Below are 20,310 nucleotides of genomic sequence, written 5' to 3' on the forward strand. Positions count from 1 at the left end.
TGTAATTCTATCCTAACACAATTTACTGATTGGTTTTAGAACCCGGAGAAGTGAAGAACCTGTCCACATCCAATGTCACAACTAACTCTATCTCTCTGAGCTGGGAAACACCAGAGGGACATACTAGTTCTTTTTTGATCCAAATCCTGGGAACTTCAAACTTTAGCAAATATGTGGCTTTTAATTTTACTGTTATTGATGGCTTAACACCAGGAAATTATTACATCTTCATTGTAACTGCTCTCGTTGGAGAAAGTGATGTGAGAGGAGACAGTACAAATACATCTAACTACACAAGTTAGTATACCTGGGAATCATATCAATATGCTTGTACTAAAGAGTACTGCTCTGGGTATGGGATTAAAGAAAATTGTCCTTTTTATAATGATAATAAACCATATAGGAATGTCAGGATGTTGCCATTCTTCTAAGATACGGAAGTCATCGAAGGGAGATTATTTTTCGTGCCACCAGTTTCAGCGCTGTTGTCGAAACATTATTTCTTTTTTGAAATACAGGCAATGCCTCTTATGGATCAAATCTCTTTCAACTTACTGCACAGGGCAAAGCTGTCCTTATTTATTTATAAATGCGTACTAATACAAATAAAACATTTAAGTAAAATTCTGTGATCCATTTCAGAACCTGCAGAGGTCCAGAACTTGACCACATACAGCATCAGTACCACTTCTATATCCCTAACCTGGCAGCTACCAGAGGGAAACTACTGGTATTATCTGGTCCAAATCCTTGGAAATTCAACGTTTGGCAGAAAAGTCACATCAGAGTTTACTACAGTTGATGGCCTATTGCCTGGAAATTGTTACATTTTCCAGGTTACGGTTCTTGTTGGAGATAGTGATATCAAAGGAGAAAGTGCAAATAGTTCTTTCTGTACAAGTGAGTAACAGTAGGCAGAAATTGTTCATACAGATCTTATGGTTGTTATTTTTTCTCTGAAATAATGATTCCTTTTTGTTTTTCTTAACATATTTGATATTTTTCTGAACTGTACGTTTTATTCATCCCCCCTTTAATTTTTCCACTATAAGCTCAGTAAGCCTTGCCATCAATTTCAGCAGCTATTTAACCCATTCTTTAGATATCTTAACAAGTCTACATTGTATCATGGGCTTGCTACATTTCAGTGTAATTGAATTTATTTGCTGTGGGCATGATTTAATAGTTTAATGATATTGATGTTTTGCTGTTTTATAATCCAGAAGATAGATATATCTAATTTATTAAAGACTTTCCTAGGTGTCCCTTTTGAAAGGGATTTATGGAGATGAAGAAGGGAGTTAAGTGGGCATGGTGGGTGTGATATGTATAACGTGATAAATTTGGGGTACAGCCAAAGGTGTCTCCGTTTTTTTTAATTAAGATCACAGGGGTTTTGTGGTTATGGTACAGTATTGGCAACCAAGTAATGTGAAGTTGAAAATTCTTAATTAGTACTTTGTATGATATACTATATATGGTTTTATAGAGCATATTGGATGTGCTTATGTGTTTTGTGTGACAACATATTGAATATATTCATATTTTGCTTGCAGGGCCTGGTAGTGTCATCCTGAAAGAAGTATATAAAGTAAGCACCAGCTCTATAAATGTGAGCTGGCTTCTATCAGAAGGGAACAGGAGCTCTTACCTGGTTGAAGTGGTGGGCGATCCATCTCAGATGTTCCGTATAATGTCAGAGTCTTTGATTATCACAAACCTAACCAGCAAGAATCAGTACACTGTTAGAATTGCTGCTGTTGTTGGGGAGAATGACCTACAGGGAACCAGCACTGATGTTTCAGTACTTTGTAAGTATAGGGCGTGGAATAACATATGCTGTCATATCTCTGCTTTTTTTTAACTATACTAAAACCTACATCATATCTACTGACATGACTGAAAACATGACGCTATATACATGAACGGATGCTATCATCCTTTTCTCCCTATGCCATTTATTTTTCTAGTGTCGCAGAACATCAGTGCTACATATATTTCCAATACCTCTGCGCTGATAACATGGGAACCTGTTATAGCCCTGAACATTTCTTATAACATCTCTGTTTATGGATCCCCAACAAGATATCTCACTTTGACTAATGCAACAGTATTTATTGATGACTTAACACCAGGAAATTTCTATAGGATACAAATTTTGGCCTATAAAGAAAACATGTTAATTTATGGCTATGGTGGTGAAATCCCACTCTATACAAGTAAGTAACGTTTCCCATGAATTTCTATGAAGTCATTTTGTGTTTTGAAAGTTTACATCAAAGATGCAAACTGACCTCAACTCTGCTATTTTGGACTGCAGCTCCAATCACCACTGCCGCCTAAAGGACAGTCATTTGCTTTAGTTGAGAGCTATCCATAGTAAGATGGTGTGCATAGTTTTTTTTTTATTGCTGATAGAATTCATTTTCTATTGAAGTAGAAATGCATGTTACTTCTGATCTAGTGAATATGGCGGTATTTTTGTGCCCAAGCTTTTCACAGATACCGCATTTTGCTAGCCCTCTGCTGTACTCCAACTCAAGGGGAAGGATTTACTATTTATCTTCAAAGCAACTGAAACTTAAAATTTAAGACTGTGACTTTAAACATTTTTTTGAGTGCAGTATAAAACATGAAACCTTTGGCTACATTCAGGGAGCAATTTGAGTTTACGTAGAGTTTATGCTCACGGCTCACAAACAGATTGTTAAAGTTTCGCCCAAAACAAAATAATCAAAATTGCTAACACCCCCACAAGAAAAGTTTATTGCTAGTGCCAATGATTACAGGCAGTTGACATTTAACAATATGTGGAAAATTGTTCAACAACTATAGGAATTACAAACAAATGTGTTCAACATTTTTCACAGTAGCTTCTGCTACTGTGCATACAAGTTGGAAATAAAAGGGGGTTTTTTTTGTTAAGGTTTTCACTCACAAATGTCCTTTTCATTGACATTAAAATGTGTGTGAATTTTATTTCTCCCTCAGGACCAAATGCAGTCACCGATACCCAATATGGGAATGTATCTACTCATTCTGTGGATCTGAGATGGCTTCCGCCAGTAGGCAATTTCAGTTTCTATAAGATTGAGGTGACAGGAAATACAGAATGGCAAAATCTGACAACAAACTCAGAGTCAGTGAAAATTGAAGGACTCACACCTGGAAATCTATACACATTTATGATTGTGCCAATAACTGGGCTTGATGTACAAGGAGATGCTTCTAGAATAACTGTATTCACAAGTGAGTATACGCAAATGTCTCTCTGTTTTAACTTGTTTTATTTTAAATCTCAACAAACATGTTTTAACCATTCCGATTAGAAGAAAAGAGGTTCTGCCTAAATTTTCAGAAGGGTTTTTTTTACAGTGAGAGCTGTGAAGATGTGGAATTCTCTCCCTGAACCAGTTGTACAGGCTGATACATTAGATGGCTTTAAGTAGGGGTTGGATTGCTTTTAAGCAAGTGAGGGAATACAGGGTTATGAGAGATAGCTCATAGTACAAGTTGATCCAGGAACTAGTCCGATTGCCATTTTGGAGTCAGGAAGGAATTTGTACCCATCTGAGGCAAATTGGAGAAGCTTCAGGTGGCTTTTTTTTTGCCTTCCTCTGGATCAACTAGCAGTTAGGCAAATAAAAAAACAAAACAAAAAGAAAAACCCTATAAAGGTTGAACTTGATGGATGTGTGTCTTTTTTCAACCTTACTTACTATGTAATACTGATTCAAGTCAAATTATTGGCACACTTTGAATACCTTCATCTTGTGTACAATTCTATGGACACAACGCCCTTATCGTTTATTAACATTTTGATTGAAAACAAAGTCAATTCAAAGAATGAGCTATCAAAGAAAAATCACACAACTGTAGGACAACGCTGTCAGTATTTATTCATAAATGTGTACTAATATAAATAAGAGCTAAAGCATTTGAGAAAAATCTTTGCATTCCATGTCAGAGCCTGGAGAGGTCCAGAACCTGACCATATACAGCATCGGCACCACTTCTGTATCCCTGAGCTGACAGCCTCCAGAGGGAAAGTATTGGTCTTATCTGATCCAAATCCTGGAAAATTCAACTTTTATCAGAAAAGTTGCCTTAAACAATGCAACAATTGAAGGGCTGAGGTTATTATACATTCATTGTAACTGCTCTTGTTGGAAGCAGTATAGGCATGGGACTATGTTTTAAATAAGTGTTATACGTTACTAGTAGTCTCTAAAATATCTGTAATGTATTTTTAAAGGCAGATTTATCAAAATATTAATTTGTTTTTTCCTTTGCTCTAAAAATCTTAAAATATAGAAATGAAAAAATCTTGAATGTGTGCTTTTTATATGTTAAAAATGTAAAACTCACAACTGTATTATTTCACAAAGACAACAACTGAATGACATTACATGAGCACATTCTACGCATCATTTTCAATCCAAGTTATGTTTAATTTTTAAAAACAAATTGATTTCTAATATAGTTGAAAAGTTACCTATGAAGAGTTTACGATTAAAAAGAAACTTGTTGAATGTTGTTAAATCTGGCCCTGGGAGTAACCCTGGAAGCTTGAAGAATTTCATTATTTTCTAACACTGTTCTTATCTCAGTCAAGTTTTAAAAACAGAATAATTTGTTGGAAGCGACTGCTCGAGGCCCCAACATTATGTGGGGTATTGCATGGACAAAGTAGTAGATAATAAAGAATTAAATATCTGATTATATGATAGGATGTATTCCTCCAAGCTGCTGAAGAGTTTGGATGGGTGTGTCGCCATCAATCTCCATTGTTTTACTTTATCAGGAAAACATCATATTTTGTTACGGTACAGGAGTGTGAGCAAATATTGCATTACTATAACCAATTTTCTTATTAATTTCAGAACCTGAAAAAGTACAAAACCTGGCCATATACAACATCAGTACCACTTCTGTATCCTTGAGCTGGCAGCCACCAGAAGGAAATAGCAGGTCCTATCTGATCCTTATCCTGGAAAATTCAACTTTTAGCAAAAAGGTTACCTTAAATGACACAACAATTGATAGCTTGACACCAGGAAATTATTACACATTCAATGTAATTGCCCTTGTTGGAGATAGTGACATAAAGGGAGAAAGTGCAGGCACAGCTACCTACACAAGTAAGTAATGCTACACAGAGAAACCGAGCAACACAGAGATATGTCCATGTGTGTTACATGTTACCAGTATTCTCTAACATATCTGTCTTGTAGTCTTTTAGTATTAAACCTATGATGCCTATCTTGTATACTTAATTTCTCCCTAACACAATCGCTGATCAATTTCTCCCTAACACAAATCGCTGTTTCAGAACCAGGAGAAGTAAAGGACCTGACTGCATACAACATCACGACAAGTTCTGTAACTCTGAAGTGGGAACCACCAGAAGGAAATTCTAGTTCTTTTCTGATTGAAGTCTTTGGAAATTCAAACCTTAGTAAAAACGTGACTTCTAATGTTACCACTATTGATGGCTTAACACCGGGAAATCTTTACATATTCATTGTAAGTGCTGGTGTTGGAGAACGTAATGTGAGAGGAGACAGTGTAAATATATCTACCTACACAAGTGAGTATCCCTGGGAATAATAGTACATTTATTTTACCAAACACTGGTATTTAGCCTTATCATCATCCTAATAAACTATGTAGGAATGTCAGAGTACTATCAATCCTTTAATATACTAAAGGCAAGAAAGGAAGATCATTTGGATTTTGTGCCAATGTTAATTCAAGCATTGCTCTCAGTATTGTTGCTAAAATACAATTTCCTCTTTGATATACAATGTATATGGAATTGATGATACATAGATAAAGTAGATAATAAAAAATAAAGTTTCTGATAATATTATAGGATGCATTCCTCAAATGAGCTATGGAGTGTGCACTGGGGCTATTAATTACCAATATTTTGATGAATTTCAGAACCTGAAAGAGTACAGAACCTGGCCATATACAACATCAGTACCACTTCTGTATCACTAAGCTGGCAGCCACCAGAAGGAAATAGCAGGTCCTATCTGATCCTTATCCTGGAAAATGCAACTTTTAGCAAAAAGGTTACCTTAAATGACACAACAATTGATAGCTTGACACCAGGAAATTATTACACATTCAATGTAATTGCCCTTGTCGGAGATAGTGACATAAAGGGAGAAAGTGCAGGCACAGCTACCTACACAAGTAAGTAATGCTACACAGAGAAGCCGAGCAACACAGAGATATGTCCATGTGTGTTACATGTTACCAGTATTCTCTAACATATCTGTCTTGTAGTCTTTTAGTATTAAACCTATGAACCCTATCTTGTATACTTAATTTCTCCCTAACACAAATCGCTGATTGGTTTCAGAACCAGGAGAAGTAAAGGACCTGACTGCATACAACATCACAACAAGTTCTGTAACTCTGAAGTGGGAACCACCAGAAGGAAATTCTAGTTCTTTTCTGATTGAAGTCTTTGGAAATTCAAACCTTAGTAAAAACGTGACTTCTAATTTTACCACTATTGATGGCTTAACACCGGGAAATTTTTACATATTCATTGTAAGTGCTGGTGTTGGAGAACGTAATGTGAGAGGAGACAGTGTAAATATATCTACCCACACAAGTGAGTATCCCTGGGAATAATAGTACATTTATTTTACCAAATACTGGTATTTGGCCTTATCATCATCATCCTAATAAACTGTGTAGGAATGTCAGAGTACTATCAATCCTTTAATATACTAAAGGCAAGAAAGGAAGATCATTTGGATTTTGTGCCAATGTTAATTCAAGCATTGCCCTCAGTATTGTTGCTAAAATACAATTTCCTCTTTGATATACAATGTATATGGAATTGATGATACATAGATAAAGTAGATAATAAAAAATAAAGTTTCTGATAATATTATAGGATGCATTCCTCAAATGAGCTATGGAGTGTGCACTGGGGCTATTAATTACCAATATTTTGATGCATTTCAGAACCTGAAAGAGTACAGAACCTGGCCATATACAAGATCAGTACCACTTCTGTATCCTTGAGCTGGCAGCCACCAGAAGGAAATAGCAGGTCCTATCTGATCCTTATCCTGGAAAATGCAACTTTTAGCAAAAAGGTTACCTTAAATGACACAACAATTGATAGCTTGACACCAGGAAATTATTACACATTCAATGTAATTGCCCTTGTCGGAGATAGTGACATAAAGGGAGAAAGTGCAGGCACAGCTACCTACACAAGTAAGTAATGCTACACAGAGAAACCGAGCAACACAGAGATATGTCCATGTGTGTTACATGTTACCAGTATTCTCTAACATATCTGTCTTGTAGTCTTTTAGTATTAAACCTATGATGCCTATCTTGTATACTTAATTTCTCCCTAACACAATCGCTGATCAATTTCTCCCTAACAAATGGTTTCAGAACCAGGAGAAGTAAAGGACCTGACTGCATACAACATCACGACAAGTTCTGTAACTCTGAAGTGGGAACCACCAGAAGGAAATTCTAGTTCTTTTCTGATTGAAGTCTTTGGAAATTCAAACCTTAGTAAAAACGTGACTTCTAATTTTACCACTATTGATGGCTTAACACCGGGAAATCTTTACATATTCATTGTAAGTGCTGGTGTTGGAGAACGTAATGTGAGAGGAGACAGTGTAAATATATCTACCTACACAAGTGAGTATCCCTGGGAATAATAGTACATTTATTTTACCAAACACTGGTATTTAGCCTTATCATCATCATCCTAATAAACTATGTAGGAATGTCAGAGTACTATCAATCCTTTAATATACTAAAGGCAAGAAAGGAAGATCATTTGGATTTTGTGCCAATGTTAATTCAAGCATTGCCCTCAGTATTGTTGCTAAAATACAATTTCCTCTTTGATATACAATGTATATGGAATTGATGATACATAGATAAAGTAGATAATAAAAAATAAAGTTTCTGATAATATTATAGGATGCATTCCTCAAATGAGCTATGGAGTGTGCACTGGGGCTATTAATTACCAATATTTTGATGAATTTCAGAACCTGAAAGAGTACAGAACCTGGCCATATACAACATCAGTACCACTTCTGTATCACTAAGCTGGCAGCCACCAGAAGGAAATAGCAGGTCCTATCTGATCCTTATCCTGGAAAATGCAACTTTTAGCAAAAAGGTTACCTTAAATGACACAACAATTGATAGCTTGACACCAGGAAATTATTACACATTCAATGTAATTGCCCTTGTCGGAGATAGTGACATAAAGGGAGAAAGTGCAGGCACAGCTACCTACACAAGTAAGTAATGCTACACAGAGAAACCGAGCAACACAGAGATATGTCCATGTGTGTTACATGTTACCAGTATTCTCTAACATATCTGTCTTGTAGTCTTTTAGTATTAAACCTATGAACCCTATCTTGTATACTTAATTTCTCCCTAACACAAATCGCTGATTGGTTTCAGAACCAGGAGAAGTAAAGGACCTGACTGCATACAACATCACAACAAGTTCTGTAACTCTGAAGTGGGAACCACCAGAAGGAAATTCTAGTTCTTTTCTGATTGAAGTCTTTGGAAATTCAAACCTTAGTAAAAACGTGACTTCTAATTTTACCACTATTGATGGCTTAACACCGGGAAATTTTTACATATTCATTGTAAGTGCTGGTGTTGGAGAACGTAATGTGAGAGGAGACAGTGTAAATATATCTACCTACACAAGTGAGTATCCCTGGGAATAATAGTACATTTATTTTACCAAATACTGGTATTTGGCCTTATCATCATCATCCTAATAAACTATGTAGGAATGTCAGAGTACTATCAATCCTTTAATATACTAAAGGCAAGAAAGGAAGATCATTTGGATTTTGTGCCAATGTTAATTCAAGCATTGCCCTCAGTATTGTTGCTAAAATACAATTTCCTCTTTGATATACAATGTATATGGAATTGATGATACATAGATAAAGTAGATAATAAAAAATAAAGTTTCTGATAATATTATAGGATGCATTCCTCAAATGAGCTATGGAGTGTGCACTGGGGCTATTAATTACCAATATTTTGATGAATTTCAGAACCTGAAAGAGTACAGAACCTGGCCATATACAACATCAGTACCACTTCTGTATCACTAAGCTGGCAGCCACCAGAAGGAAATAGCAGGTCCTATCTGGTCCAAATCCTTGGAAATTCAACGTTTGGCAGAAAAGTCACATCAGAGTTTACTACAGTTGATGGCCTATTGCCTGGAAATTGTTACATTTTCCAGGTTACGGTTCTTGTTGGAGATAGTGATATCAAAGGAGAAAGTGCAAATAGTTCTTTCTGTACAAGTGAGTAACAGTAGGCAGAAATTGTTCATACAGATCTCATGGTTGTTATTTTTTCTCTGAAATAATGATTCCTTTTTGTTTTTCTTAACATATTTGATATTTTTCTGAACTGTACGTTTTATTCATCCCCCTTTAATTTTTCCACTATAAGCTCAGTAAGCCTTGCCATCAATTTCAGCAGCTATTTAACCCATTCTTTAGATATCTTAACAAGTCTACATTGTATCATGGGCTTGCTACATTTCAGTATAATTGAATTTATTTGCTGTGGGCATGATTTAATAGTTTAATGATATTGATGTTTTGCTGTTTTATAATCCAGAAGATAGATATATCTAATTTATTAAAGACTTTCCTAGGTGTCCCTTTTGAAAGGGATTTATGGAGATGAAGAAGGGAGTTAAGTGGGCATGGTGGGTGTGATATGTATAATGTGATAAATTTGGGGTACAGCCAAAGGTGTCTCCATTTTTTTTAATTAAGATCACAGGGGTTTTGTGGTTATGGTACAGTATTGGCAACCAAGTAATGTGAAGTTGAAAATTCTTAATTAGTACTTTGTATGATATACTATATATGGTTTTATAGAGCATATTGGATGTGCTTATGTGTTTTGTGTGACAACATATTGAATATATTCATATTTTGCTTGCAGGGCCTGGTAGTGTCATCCTGAAAGAAGTATATAAAGTAAGCACCAGCTCTATAAATGTGAGCTGGCTTCTATCAGAAGGGAACAGGAGCTCTTACCTGGTTGAAGTGGTGGGCGATCCATCTCAGATGTTCCGTATAATGTCAGAGTCTTTGATTATCACAAACCTAACCAGCAAGAATCAGTACACTGTTAGAATTGCTGCTGTTGTTGGGGAGAATGACCTACAGGGAACCAGCACTGATGTTTCAGTACTTTGTAAGTATAGGGCATGGAATAACATATGCTGTCATATCTCTGCTTTTTTTAACTATACTAAAACCTACATCATATCTACTGACATGACTGAAAACATGACGCTATATACATGAACGGATGCTATCATCCTTTTCTCCCTATGCCATTTATTTTTCTAGTGTCGCAGAACATCAGTGCTACATATATTTCCAATACCTCTGCGCTGATAACATGGGAACCTGTTATAGCCCTGAACATTTCTTATAACATCTCTGTTTATGGATCCCCAACAAGATATCTCACTTTGACTAATGCAACAGTATTTATTGATGACTTAACACCAGGAAATTTCTATAGGATACAAATTTTGGCCTATAAAGAAAACATGTTAATTTATGGCTATGGTGGTGAAATCCCACTCTATACAAGTAAGTAACGTTTCCCATGAATTTCTATGAAGTCATTTTGTGTTTTGAAAGTTTACATCAAAGATGCAAACTGACCTCAACTCTGCTATTTTGGACTGCAGCTCCAATCACCACTGCCGCCTACAGGACAGTCATTTGCTTTAGTTGAGAGCTATCCATAGTAAGATGGTGTGCATAGTTTTTTTTTTATTGCTGATGGAATTCATTTTCTATTGAAGTAGAAATGCATGTTACTTCTGATCTAGTGAATATGGCGGTATTTTTGTGCCCAAGCTTTTCACAGATACCGCATTTTGCTAGCCTTCTGCTGTACTCCAACTCAAGGGGAAGGATTTACTATTTATCTTCAAAGCAACTGAAACTTAAAATTTAAGACTGTGACTTTAAACATTTTTTTGAGTGCAGTATAAAACATGAAACCTTTGGTTACATTCAGGGAGCAATTTGAGTTTACGTAGAGTTTATGCTCACGGCTCACAAACAGATTGTTAAAGTTTCGCCCAAAACAAAATAATCAAAATTGCTAACACCCCCACAAGAAAAGTTTATTGCTAGTGCCAATGATTACAGGCAGTTGACATTTAACAATATGTGGAAAATTGTTCAACAACTATAGGAATTAAAAACAAATGTGTTCAACATTTTTCACAGTAGCTTCTGCTACTGTGCATACAAGTTGGAAATAAAAGGGTTTTTTTTTTTAAGGTTTTCACTCACAAATGTCCTTCTCATTGACATTAAAATGTGTGTGAATTTTATTTCTCCCTCAGGACCAAATGCAGTCACCGATACCCAATATGGGAATGTATCTACTCATTCTGTGGATCTGAGATGGCTTCCGCCAGTAGGCAATTTCAGTTTCTATAAGATTGAGGTGACAGGAAATACAGAATGGCAAAATCTGACAACAAACTCAGAGTCAGTGAAAATTGAAGGACTCACACCTGGAAATCTATACACATTTATGATTGTGCCAATAACTGGGCTTGATGTACAAGGAGATGCTTCTAGAATAACTGTATTCACAAGTGAGTATACGCAAATGTCTCTCTGTTTTAACTTGTTTTATTTTAAATCTCAACAAACATGTTTTAATCATTCCGATTAGAAGAAAAGAGGTTCCGCCTAAATTTTCAGAAGGGTTTTTTTACAGTGAGAGCTGTGAAGATGTGGAATTCTCTCCCTGAACCAGTTGTACAGGCTGATACATTAGATGGCTTTAAGTAGGGGTTGGATTGCTTTTAAGCAAGTGACGGAATACAGGGTTATGGGAGATAGCTCATCGTACAAGTTGATCCAGGGACTAGTCCGATTGCCATTTTGGAGTCAGGAAGGAATTTGTACCCATCTGAGGCAAATTGGAGAAGCTTCAGGTGGCTTTTTTTTTTGCCTTCCTCTGGATCAACTAGCAGTTAGGCAAATAAAAAAACAAAACAAAAAGAAAAACCCTATAAAGGTTGAACTTGATGGATGTGTGTCTTTTTTCAACCTTACTTACTATGTAATACTGATTCAAGTCAAATTATTGGCACACTTTGAATACCTTCATCTTGTGTACAATTCTATGGACACAACGCCCTTATCGTTTATTAACATTTTGATTGAAAACAAAGTCAATTCAAAGAATGAGCTATCAAAGAAAAATCACACAACTGTAGGACAACGCTGTCAGTATTTATTCATAAATGTGTACTAATATAAATAAGAGCTAAAGCATTTGAGAAAAATCTTTGCATTCCATGTCAGAGCCTGGAGAGGTCCAGAACCTGACCATATACAGCATCGGCACCACTTCTGTATCCCTGAGCTGACAGCCTCCAGAGGGAAAGTATTGGTCTTATCTGATCCAAATCCTGGAAAATTCAACTTTTATCAGAAAAGTTGCCTTAAACAATGCAACAATTGAAGGGCTGAGGTTATTATACATTCATTGTAACTGCTCTTGTTGGAAGCAGTATAGGCATGGGACTATGTTTTAAATAAGTGTTATACGTTACTAGTAGTCTCTAAAATATCTGTAATGTATTTTTAAAGGCAGATTTATCAAAATATTAATTTGTTTTTTCCTTTGCTCTAAAAATCTTAAAATATAGAAATGAAAAAATCTTGAATGTGTGCTTTTTATATGTTAAAAATGTAAAACTCACAACTGTATTATTTCACAAAGACAACAACTGAATGACATTACATGAGCACATTCTACGCATCATTTTCAATCCAAGTTATGTTTAATTTTTAAAAACAAATTGATTTCTAATATAGTTGAAAAGTTACCTATGAAGAGTCTTCGATTAAAAAGAAACTTGTTGAATGTTGTTAAATCTGGCCCTGGGAGTAACCCTGGAAGCTTGAAGAATTTCATTATTTTCTAACACTGTTCTTATCTCAGTCAAGTTTTAAAAAAAGAATAATTTGTTGGAAGCGACTGCTCGAGGCCCCAACATTATGTGGGGTATTGCATGGACAAAGTAGTAGATAATAAAGAATTAAATATCTGATTATATGATAGGATTTATTCCTCCCAGCTGCTGAAGAGTTTGGATGGGTGTGTTGCCATCAATCTCCATTGTTTTACTTTATCAGGAAAACATCATATTTTGTTAAGGTACAGGAGTGTGAGCAAATATTGCATTACTATAACCAATTTTCTTATTAATTTCAGAACCTGAAAAAGTACAAAACCTGGCCATATACAACATCAGTACCACTTCTGTATCCTTGAGCTGGCAGCCACCAGAAGGAAATAGCAGGTCCTATCTGATCCTTATCCTGGAAAATTCAACTTTTAGCAAAAAGGTTACCTTAAATGACACAACAATTGATAGCTTGACACCAGGAAATTATTACACATTCAATGTAATTGCCCTTGTCGGAGATAGTGACATAAAGGGAGAAAGTGCAGGCACAGCTACCTACACAAGTAAGTAATGCTACACAGAGAAACCGAGCAACACAGAGATATGTCCATGTGTGTTACATGTTACCAGTATTCTCTAACATATCTGTCTTGTAGTCTTTTAGTATTAAACCTATGATCCCTATCTTGTATACTTAATTTCTCCCTAACACAAATCGCTGATTGGTTTCAGAACCAGGAGAAGTAAAGGACCTGACTGCATACAACATCACGACAAGTTCTGTAACTCTGAAGTGGGAACCACCAGAAGGAAATTCTAGTTCTTTTCTGATTGAAGTCTTTGGAAATCCAAACCTTAGTAAAAACGTGACTTCTAATTTTACCACTATTGATGGCTTAACACCGGGAAATCTTTACATATTCATTGTAAGTGCTGGTGTTGGAGAACGTAATGTGAGAGGAGACAGTGTAAATATATCTACCTACACAAGTGAGTATCCCTGGGAATAATAGTACATTTATTTTACCAAACACTGGTATTTAGCCTTATCATCATCCTAATAAACTATGTAGGAATGTCAGAGTACTATCAATCCTTTAATATACTAAAGGCAAGAAAGGAAGATCATTTGGATTTTGTGCCAATGTTAATTCAAGCATTGCCCTTAGTATTGTTGCTAAAATACAATTTCCTCTTTGATATGCAATGTATATGGAATTGATGATACATAGATAAAGTAGATAATAAAAAATAAAGTTTCTGATAATATTATAGGATGCATTCCTCAAATGAGCTATGGAGTGTGCACTGGGGCTATTAATTACCAATATTTTGATGAATTTCAGAACCTGAAAGAGTACAGAACCTGGCCATATACAACATCAGTACCACTTCTGTATCACTAAGCTGGCAGCCACCAGAAGGAAATAGCAGGTCCTATCTGATCCTTATCCTGGAAAATTCAACTTTTAGCAAAAAGGTTACCTTAAATGACACAACAATTGAAAGCTTGACACCAGGAAATTATTACACATTCAATGTAATTGCCCTTGTCGGAGATACTGACATAAAGGGAGAAAGTGCAGGCACAGCTACCTACACAAGTAAGTAATGCTACACAGAGAAACCGAGCAACACAGAGATATGTCCATGTGTGTTACATGTTACCAATATTCTCTAACATATCTGTCTTGTAGTCTTTTAGTATTAAACCTATGATCCCTATCTTGTATACTTAATTTCTCACTAACACAAATCGCTGATTGGTTTCAGAACCAGGAGAAGTAAAGGACCTGACTGCATACAACATCACGACAAGTTCTGTAACTCTGAAGTGGGAACCACCAGAAGGAAATTCTAGTTCTTTTCTGATTGAAGTCTTTGGAAATTCAAACCTTAGTAAAAACGTGACTTCTAATTTTACCACTATTGATGGCTTAACACCGGGAAATCTTTACATATTCATTGTAAGTGCTGGTGTTGGAGAACGTAATGTGAGAGGAGACAGTGTAAATATATCTACCTACACAAGTGAGTATCCCTGGGAATAATAGTACATTTATTTTACCAAACACTGGTATTTAGCCTTATCCTATTTAGCCTTAAAGGGGACCTGTCACCCTAAGAAATAATTTCAAATTCTTTTCTATCATGTTAATTGAGCAAAATAAACTTTACTTACACTGTATTTATTATTTAAATTTTGTTTCCTTCTGTTTTAGAATTATACAATCACAGCAAGCAGGCAGCTGCCATTTTGTGGACACGGCTATTAAGGGAAATTGTGTATCACCCCAAAATCTTGTGTATGAACCAGAATAAGGGACCTAATGTCCATGTGCAGTGCCCTACACAATTATAGAGACTGAGGAGGGAAGGGGGAATGTGGGGAGAGCAGTGACATGTAGGAAGTGCTGAATGGAAAGTGAAAGTAATTGACTGTCCCTCCTCTATGCCACGGGCATAGAGGCGGGGCAGGTAATATTTGATTGACAGTTTCGATATTTAAACACCTTTATAACAGGTATGGATGTTTTAATGAAAAAATTTTTTGGGGTTCCATATTTAATTTGGAAAGGACTTTCATTATGCAGTTTTTTTATGTGTAGGTGACAGGTCCACTTTAAACTATGTAGGAATGTCAGAGTACTATCAATCCTTTAATATACTAAAGGCAAGAAAGGAAGATCATTTGGATTTTGTGCCAATGTTAATTCAAGCATTGCCCTCAGTATTGTTGCTAAAATACAATTTCCTCTTTGATATACAATGTATATGGAATTGATGATACATAGATAAAGTAGATAATAAAAAATAAAGTTTCTGATAATATTATAGGATGCATTCCTCAAATGAGCTATGGAGTGTGCACTGGGGCTATTAATTACCAATATTTTGATGAATTTCAGAACCTGAAAGAGTACAGAACCTGGCCATATACAACATCAGTACCACTTCTGTATCCTTGAGCTGGCAGCCACCAGAAGGAAATAGCAGGTCCTATCTGATCCTTATCCTGGAAAATGCAACCTTTAGCAGAAATGTTACGTTAAACAACACAACAATTGATGGGCTGATACCTGGGAATTATTACACATTCATTGTAACTGCTTTGGTTGGAGTTAATGACATAAAAGGAGAAAGTGCCAACACATCTACCTATACAAGTGAGTAGCTCAATGAAGAAAGGCAAAGTATCATAGGCTGAAGCTCCAGTGTAGAAGAAAGTATTTTATGATGGTTACATTCTCTAAAATACCTGTACATACTTTTCTTGTAATTCTATCCTAACACAATTTACTGATTGGTTTTAGAACCCGGAGAAGTGAAGAACCTGTCCACATCCAATGTCACAACTAACTCTATCTCTCTGAGCTGGGAAACACCAGAGGGACATACTAGTTCTTTTTTGATCCAAATCCTGGGAACTTCAAACTTTAGCAAATATGTGGCTTTTAATTTTACTGTTATTGATGGCTTAACACCAGGAAATTATTACATCTTCATTGTAACTGCTCTCGTTGGAGAAAGTGATGTGAGAGGAGACAGTACAAATACATCTAACTACACAAGTTAGTATACCTGGGAATCATAGCAATATGCTTGTACTAAAGAGTACTGCTCTGGGTATGGGATTAAAGAAAATTGTCCTTTTTATAATGATAATAAACCATATAGGAATGTCAGGATGTTGCCATTCTTCCAAGATACGGAAGTCATCGAAGGGAGATTATTTTTCGTGCCACCAGTTTCAGCGCTGTTGTCGAAACATTATTTCTTTTTTGAAATACAGGCAATGCCTCTTATGGATCAAATCTCTTTCAACTTACTGCACAGGGCAAAGCTGTCCTTATTTATTTATAAATGCGTACTAATACAAATAAAACATTTAAGTAAAATTCTGTGATCCATTTCAGAACCTGCAGAGGTCCAGAACTTGACCACATACAGCATCAGTACCACTTCTATATCCCTAACCTGGCAGCTACCAGAGGGAAACTACTGGTATTATCTGGTCCAAATCCTTGGAAATTCAACGTTTGGCAGAAAAGTCACATCAGAGTTTACTACAGTTGATGGCCTATTGCCTGGAAATTGTTACATTTTCCAGGTTACGGTTCTTGTTGGAGATAGTGATATCAAAGGAGAAAGTGCAAATAGTTCTTTCTGTACAAGTGAGTAACAGTAGGCAGAAATTGTTCATACAGATCTTATGGTTGTTATTTTTTCTCTGAAATAATGATTCCTTTTTGTTTTTCTTAACATATTTGATATTTTTCTGAACTGTACGTTTTATTCATCCCCCCTTTCATTTTTCCACTATAAGCTCAGTAAGCCTTGCCATCAATTTCAGCAGCTATTTAACCCATTCTTTAGATATCTTAACAAGTCTACATTGTATCATGGGCTTGCTACATTTCAGTATAATTGAATTTATTTGCTGTGGGCATGATTTAATAGTTTAATGATATTGATGTTTTGCTGTTTTATAATCCAGAAGATAGATATATCTAATTTATTAAAGACTTTCCTAGGTGTCCCTTTTGAAAGGGATTTATGGAGATGAAGAAGGGAGTTAAGTGGGCATGGTGGGTGTGATATGTATAACGTGATAAATTTGGGGTACAGCCAAAGGTGTCTCCGTTTTTTTTAATTAAGATCACAGGGGTTTTGTGGTTATGGTACAGTATTGGCAACCAAGTAATGTGAAGTTGAAAATTCTTAATTAGTACTTTGTATGATATACTATATATGGTTTTATAGAGCATATTGGATGTGCTTATGTGTTTTGTGTGACAACATATTGAATATATTCATATTTTGCTTGCAGGGCCTGGTAGTGTCATCCTGAAAGAAGTATATAAAGTAAGCACCAGCTCTATAAATGTGAGCTGGCTTCTATCAGAAGGGAACAGGAGCTCTTACCTGGTTGAAGTGGTGGGCGATCCATCTCAGATGTTCCGTATAATGTCAGAGTCTTTGATTATCACAAACCTAACCAGCAAGAATCAGTACACTGTTAGAATTGCTGCTGTTGTTGGGGAGAATGACCTACAGGGAACCAGCACTGATGTTTCAGTACTTTGTAAGTATAGGGCATGGAATAACATATGCTGTCATATCTCTGCTTTTTTTTAACTATACTAAAACCTACATCATATCTACTGACATGACTGAAAACATGACGCTATATACATGAACGGATGCTATCATCCTTTTCTCCCTATGCCATTTATTTTTCTAGTGTCGCAGAACATCAGTGCTACATATATTTCCAATACCTCTGCGCTGATAACATGGGAACCTGTTATAGCCCTGAACATTTCTTATAACATCTCTGTTTATGGATCCCCAACAAGATATCTCACTTTGACTAATGCAACAGTATTTATTGATGACTTAACACCAGGAAATTTCTATAGGATACAAATTTTGGCCTATAAAGAAAACATGTTAATTTATGGCTATGGTGGTGAAATCCCACTCTATACAAGTAAGTAACGTTTCCCATGAATTTCTATGAAGTCATTTTGTGTTTTGAAAGTTTACATCAAAGATGCAAACTGACCTCAACTCTGCTATTTTGGACTGCAGCTCCAATCACCACTGCCGCCTAAAGGACAGTCATTTGCTTTAGTTGAGAGCTATCCATAGTAAGATGGTGTGCATAGTTTTTTTTTTATTGCTGATGGAATTCATTTTCTATTGAAGTAGAAATGCATGTTACTTCTAATCTAGTGAATATGGCGGTATTTTTGTGCCCAAGCTTTTCACAGATACCGCATTTTGCTAGCCTTCTGCTGTACTCCAACTCAAGGGGAAGGATTTACTATTTATCTTCAAAGCAACTGAAACTTAAAATTTAAGACTGTGACTTTAAACATTTTTTTGAGTGCAGTATAAAACATGAAACCTTTGGCTACATTCAGGGAGCAATTTGAGTTTACGTAGAGTTTATGCTCACGGCTCACAAACAGATTGTTAAAGTTTCGCCCAAAACAAAATAATCAAAATTGCTAACACCCCCACAAGAAAAGTTTATTGCTAGTGCCAATGATTACAGGCAGTTGACATTTAACAATATGTGGAAAATTGTTCAACAACTATAGGAATTAAAAACAAATGTGTTCAACATTTTTCACAGTAGCTTCTGCTACTGTGCATACAAGTTGGAAATAAAAGGGGGTTTTTTTTGTTAAGGTTTTCACTCACAAATGTCCTTCTCATTGACATTAAAATGTGTGTGAATTTTATTTCTCCCTCAGGACCAAATGCAGTCACCGATACCCAATATGGGAATGTATCTACTCATTCTGTGGATCTGAGATGGCTTCCGCCAGTAGGCAATTTCAGTTTCTATAAGATTGAGGTGACAGGAAATACAGAATGGCAAAATCTGACAACAAACTCAGAGTCAGTGAAAATTGAAGGACTCACACCTGGAAATCTATACACATTTATGATTGTGCCAATAACTGGGCTTGATGTACAAGGAGATGCTTCTAGAATAACTGTATTCACAAGTGAGTATACGCAAATGTCTCTCTGTTTTAACTTGTTTTATTTTAAATCTCAACAAACATGTTTTAATCATTCCGATTAGAAGAAAAGAGGTTCCGCCTAAATTTTCAGAAGGGTTTTTTTTACAGTGAGAGCTGTGAAGATGTGGAATTCTCTCCCTGAACCAGTTGTACAGGCTGATACATTAGATGGCTTTAAGTAGGGGTTGGATTGCTTTTAAGCAAGTGACGGAATACAGGGTTATGGGAGATAGCTCATAGTACAAGTTGATCCAGGGACTAGTCCGATTGCCATTTTGGAGTCAGGAAGGAATTTGTACCCATCTGAGGCAAATTGGAGAAGCTTCAGGTGGCTTTTTTTTTGCCTTCCTCTGGATCAACTAGCAGTTAGGCAAATAAAAAAACAAAACAAAAAGAAAAACCCTATAAAGGTTGAACTTGATGGATGTGTGTCTTTTTTCAACCTTACTTACTATGTAATACTGATTCAAGTCAAATTATTGGCACACTTTGAATACCTTCATCTTGTGTACAATTCTATGGACACAACGCCCTTATCGTTTATTAACATTTTGATTGAAAACAAAGTCAATTCAAAGAATGAGCTATCAAAGAAAAATCACACAACTGTAGGACAACGCTGTCAGTATTTATTCATAAATGTGTACTAATATAAATAAGAGCTAAAGCATTTGAGAAAAATCTTTGCATTCCATGTCAGAGCCTGGAGAGGTCCAGAACCTGACCATATACAGCATCGGC

The 20,310-nt window shown here is 35.9% G+C and overlaps 1 protein-coding gene across 1 annotated transcript in view; it reads left to right on the forward strand.

Annotated features, from left to right (window-relative positions):
• The window catches only part of LOC108705322 (titin), a 192,593-nt gene that overhangs the window by 69,634 nt on the left and 102,649 nt on the right, over positions 1-20,310 (forward strand). The window contains exons 39-60 of the mRNA XM_041563241.1: positions 40-297; positions 643-900; positions 1,557-1,811; positions 1,971-2,219; positions 2,992-3,249; positions 4,884-5,141; positions 5,333-5,590; positions 5,947-6,204; positions 6,374-6,631; positions 6,991-7,248; positions 7,435-7,692; positions 8,052-8,309; positions 8,479-8,736; positions 13,760-14,017; positions 14,374-14,631; positions 14,801-15,058; positions 15,937-16,194; positions 16,342-16,599; positions 16,945-17,202; positions 17,859-18,113; positions 18,273-18,521; positions 19,294-19,551. Of these exons, the coding sequence (XP_041419175.1) occupies positions 40-297; positions 643-900; positions 1,557-1,811; positions 1,971-2,219; positions 2,992-3,249; positions 4,884-5,141; positions 5,333-5,590; positions 5,947-6,204; positions 6,374-6,631; positions 6,991-7,248; positions 7,435-7,692; positions 8,052-8,309; positions 8,479-8,736; positions 13,760-14,017; positions 14,374-14,631; positions 14,801-15,058; positions 15,937-16,194; positions 16,342-16,599; positions 16,945-17,202; positions 17,859-18,113; positions 18,273-18,521; positions 19,294-19,551 (5,652 nt within the window). The remainder of the gene's footprint in view (positions 1-39; positions 298-642; positions 901-1,556; positions 1,812-1,970; positions 2,220-2,991; positions 3,250-4,883; positions 5,142-5,332; positions 5,591-5,946; positions 6,205-6,373; positions 6,632-6,990; positions 7,249-7,434; positions 7,693-8,051; positions 8,310-8,478; positions 8,737-13,759; positions 14,018-14,373; positions 14,632-14,800; positions 15,059-15,936; positions 16,195-16,341; positions 16,600-16,944; positions 17,203-17,858; positions 18,114-18,272; positions 18,522-19,293; positions 19,552-20,310) is intronic.

Source organism: Xenopus laevis, chromosome 5L, assembly GCF_017654675.1.
Source record: "Xenopus laevis strain J_2021 chromosome 5L, Xenopus_laevis_v10.1, whole genome shotgun sequence".
NCBI classification, from domain to species: Eukaryota; Metazoa; Chordata; class Amphibia; order Anura; family Pipidae; genus Xenopus; species Xenopus laevis.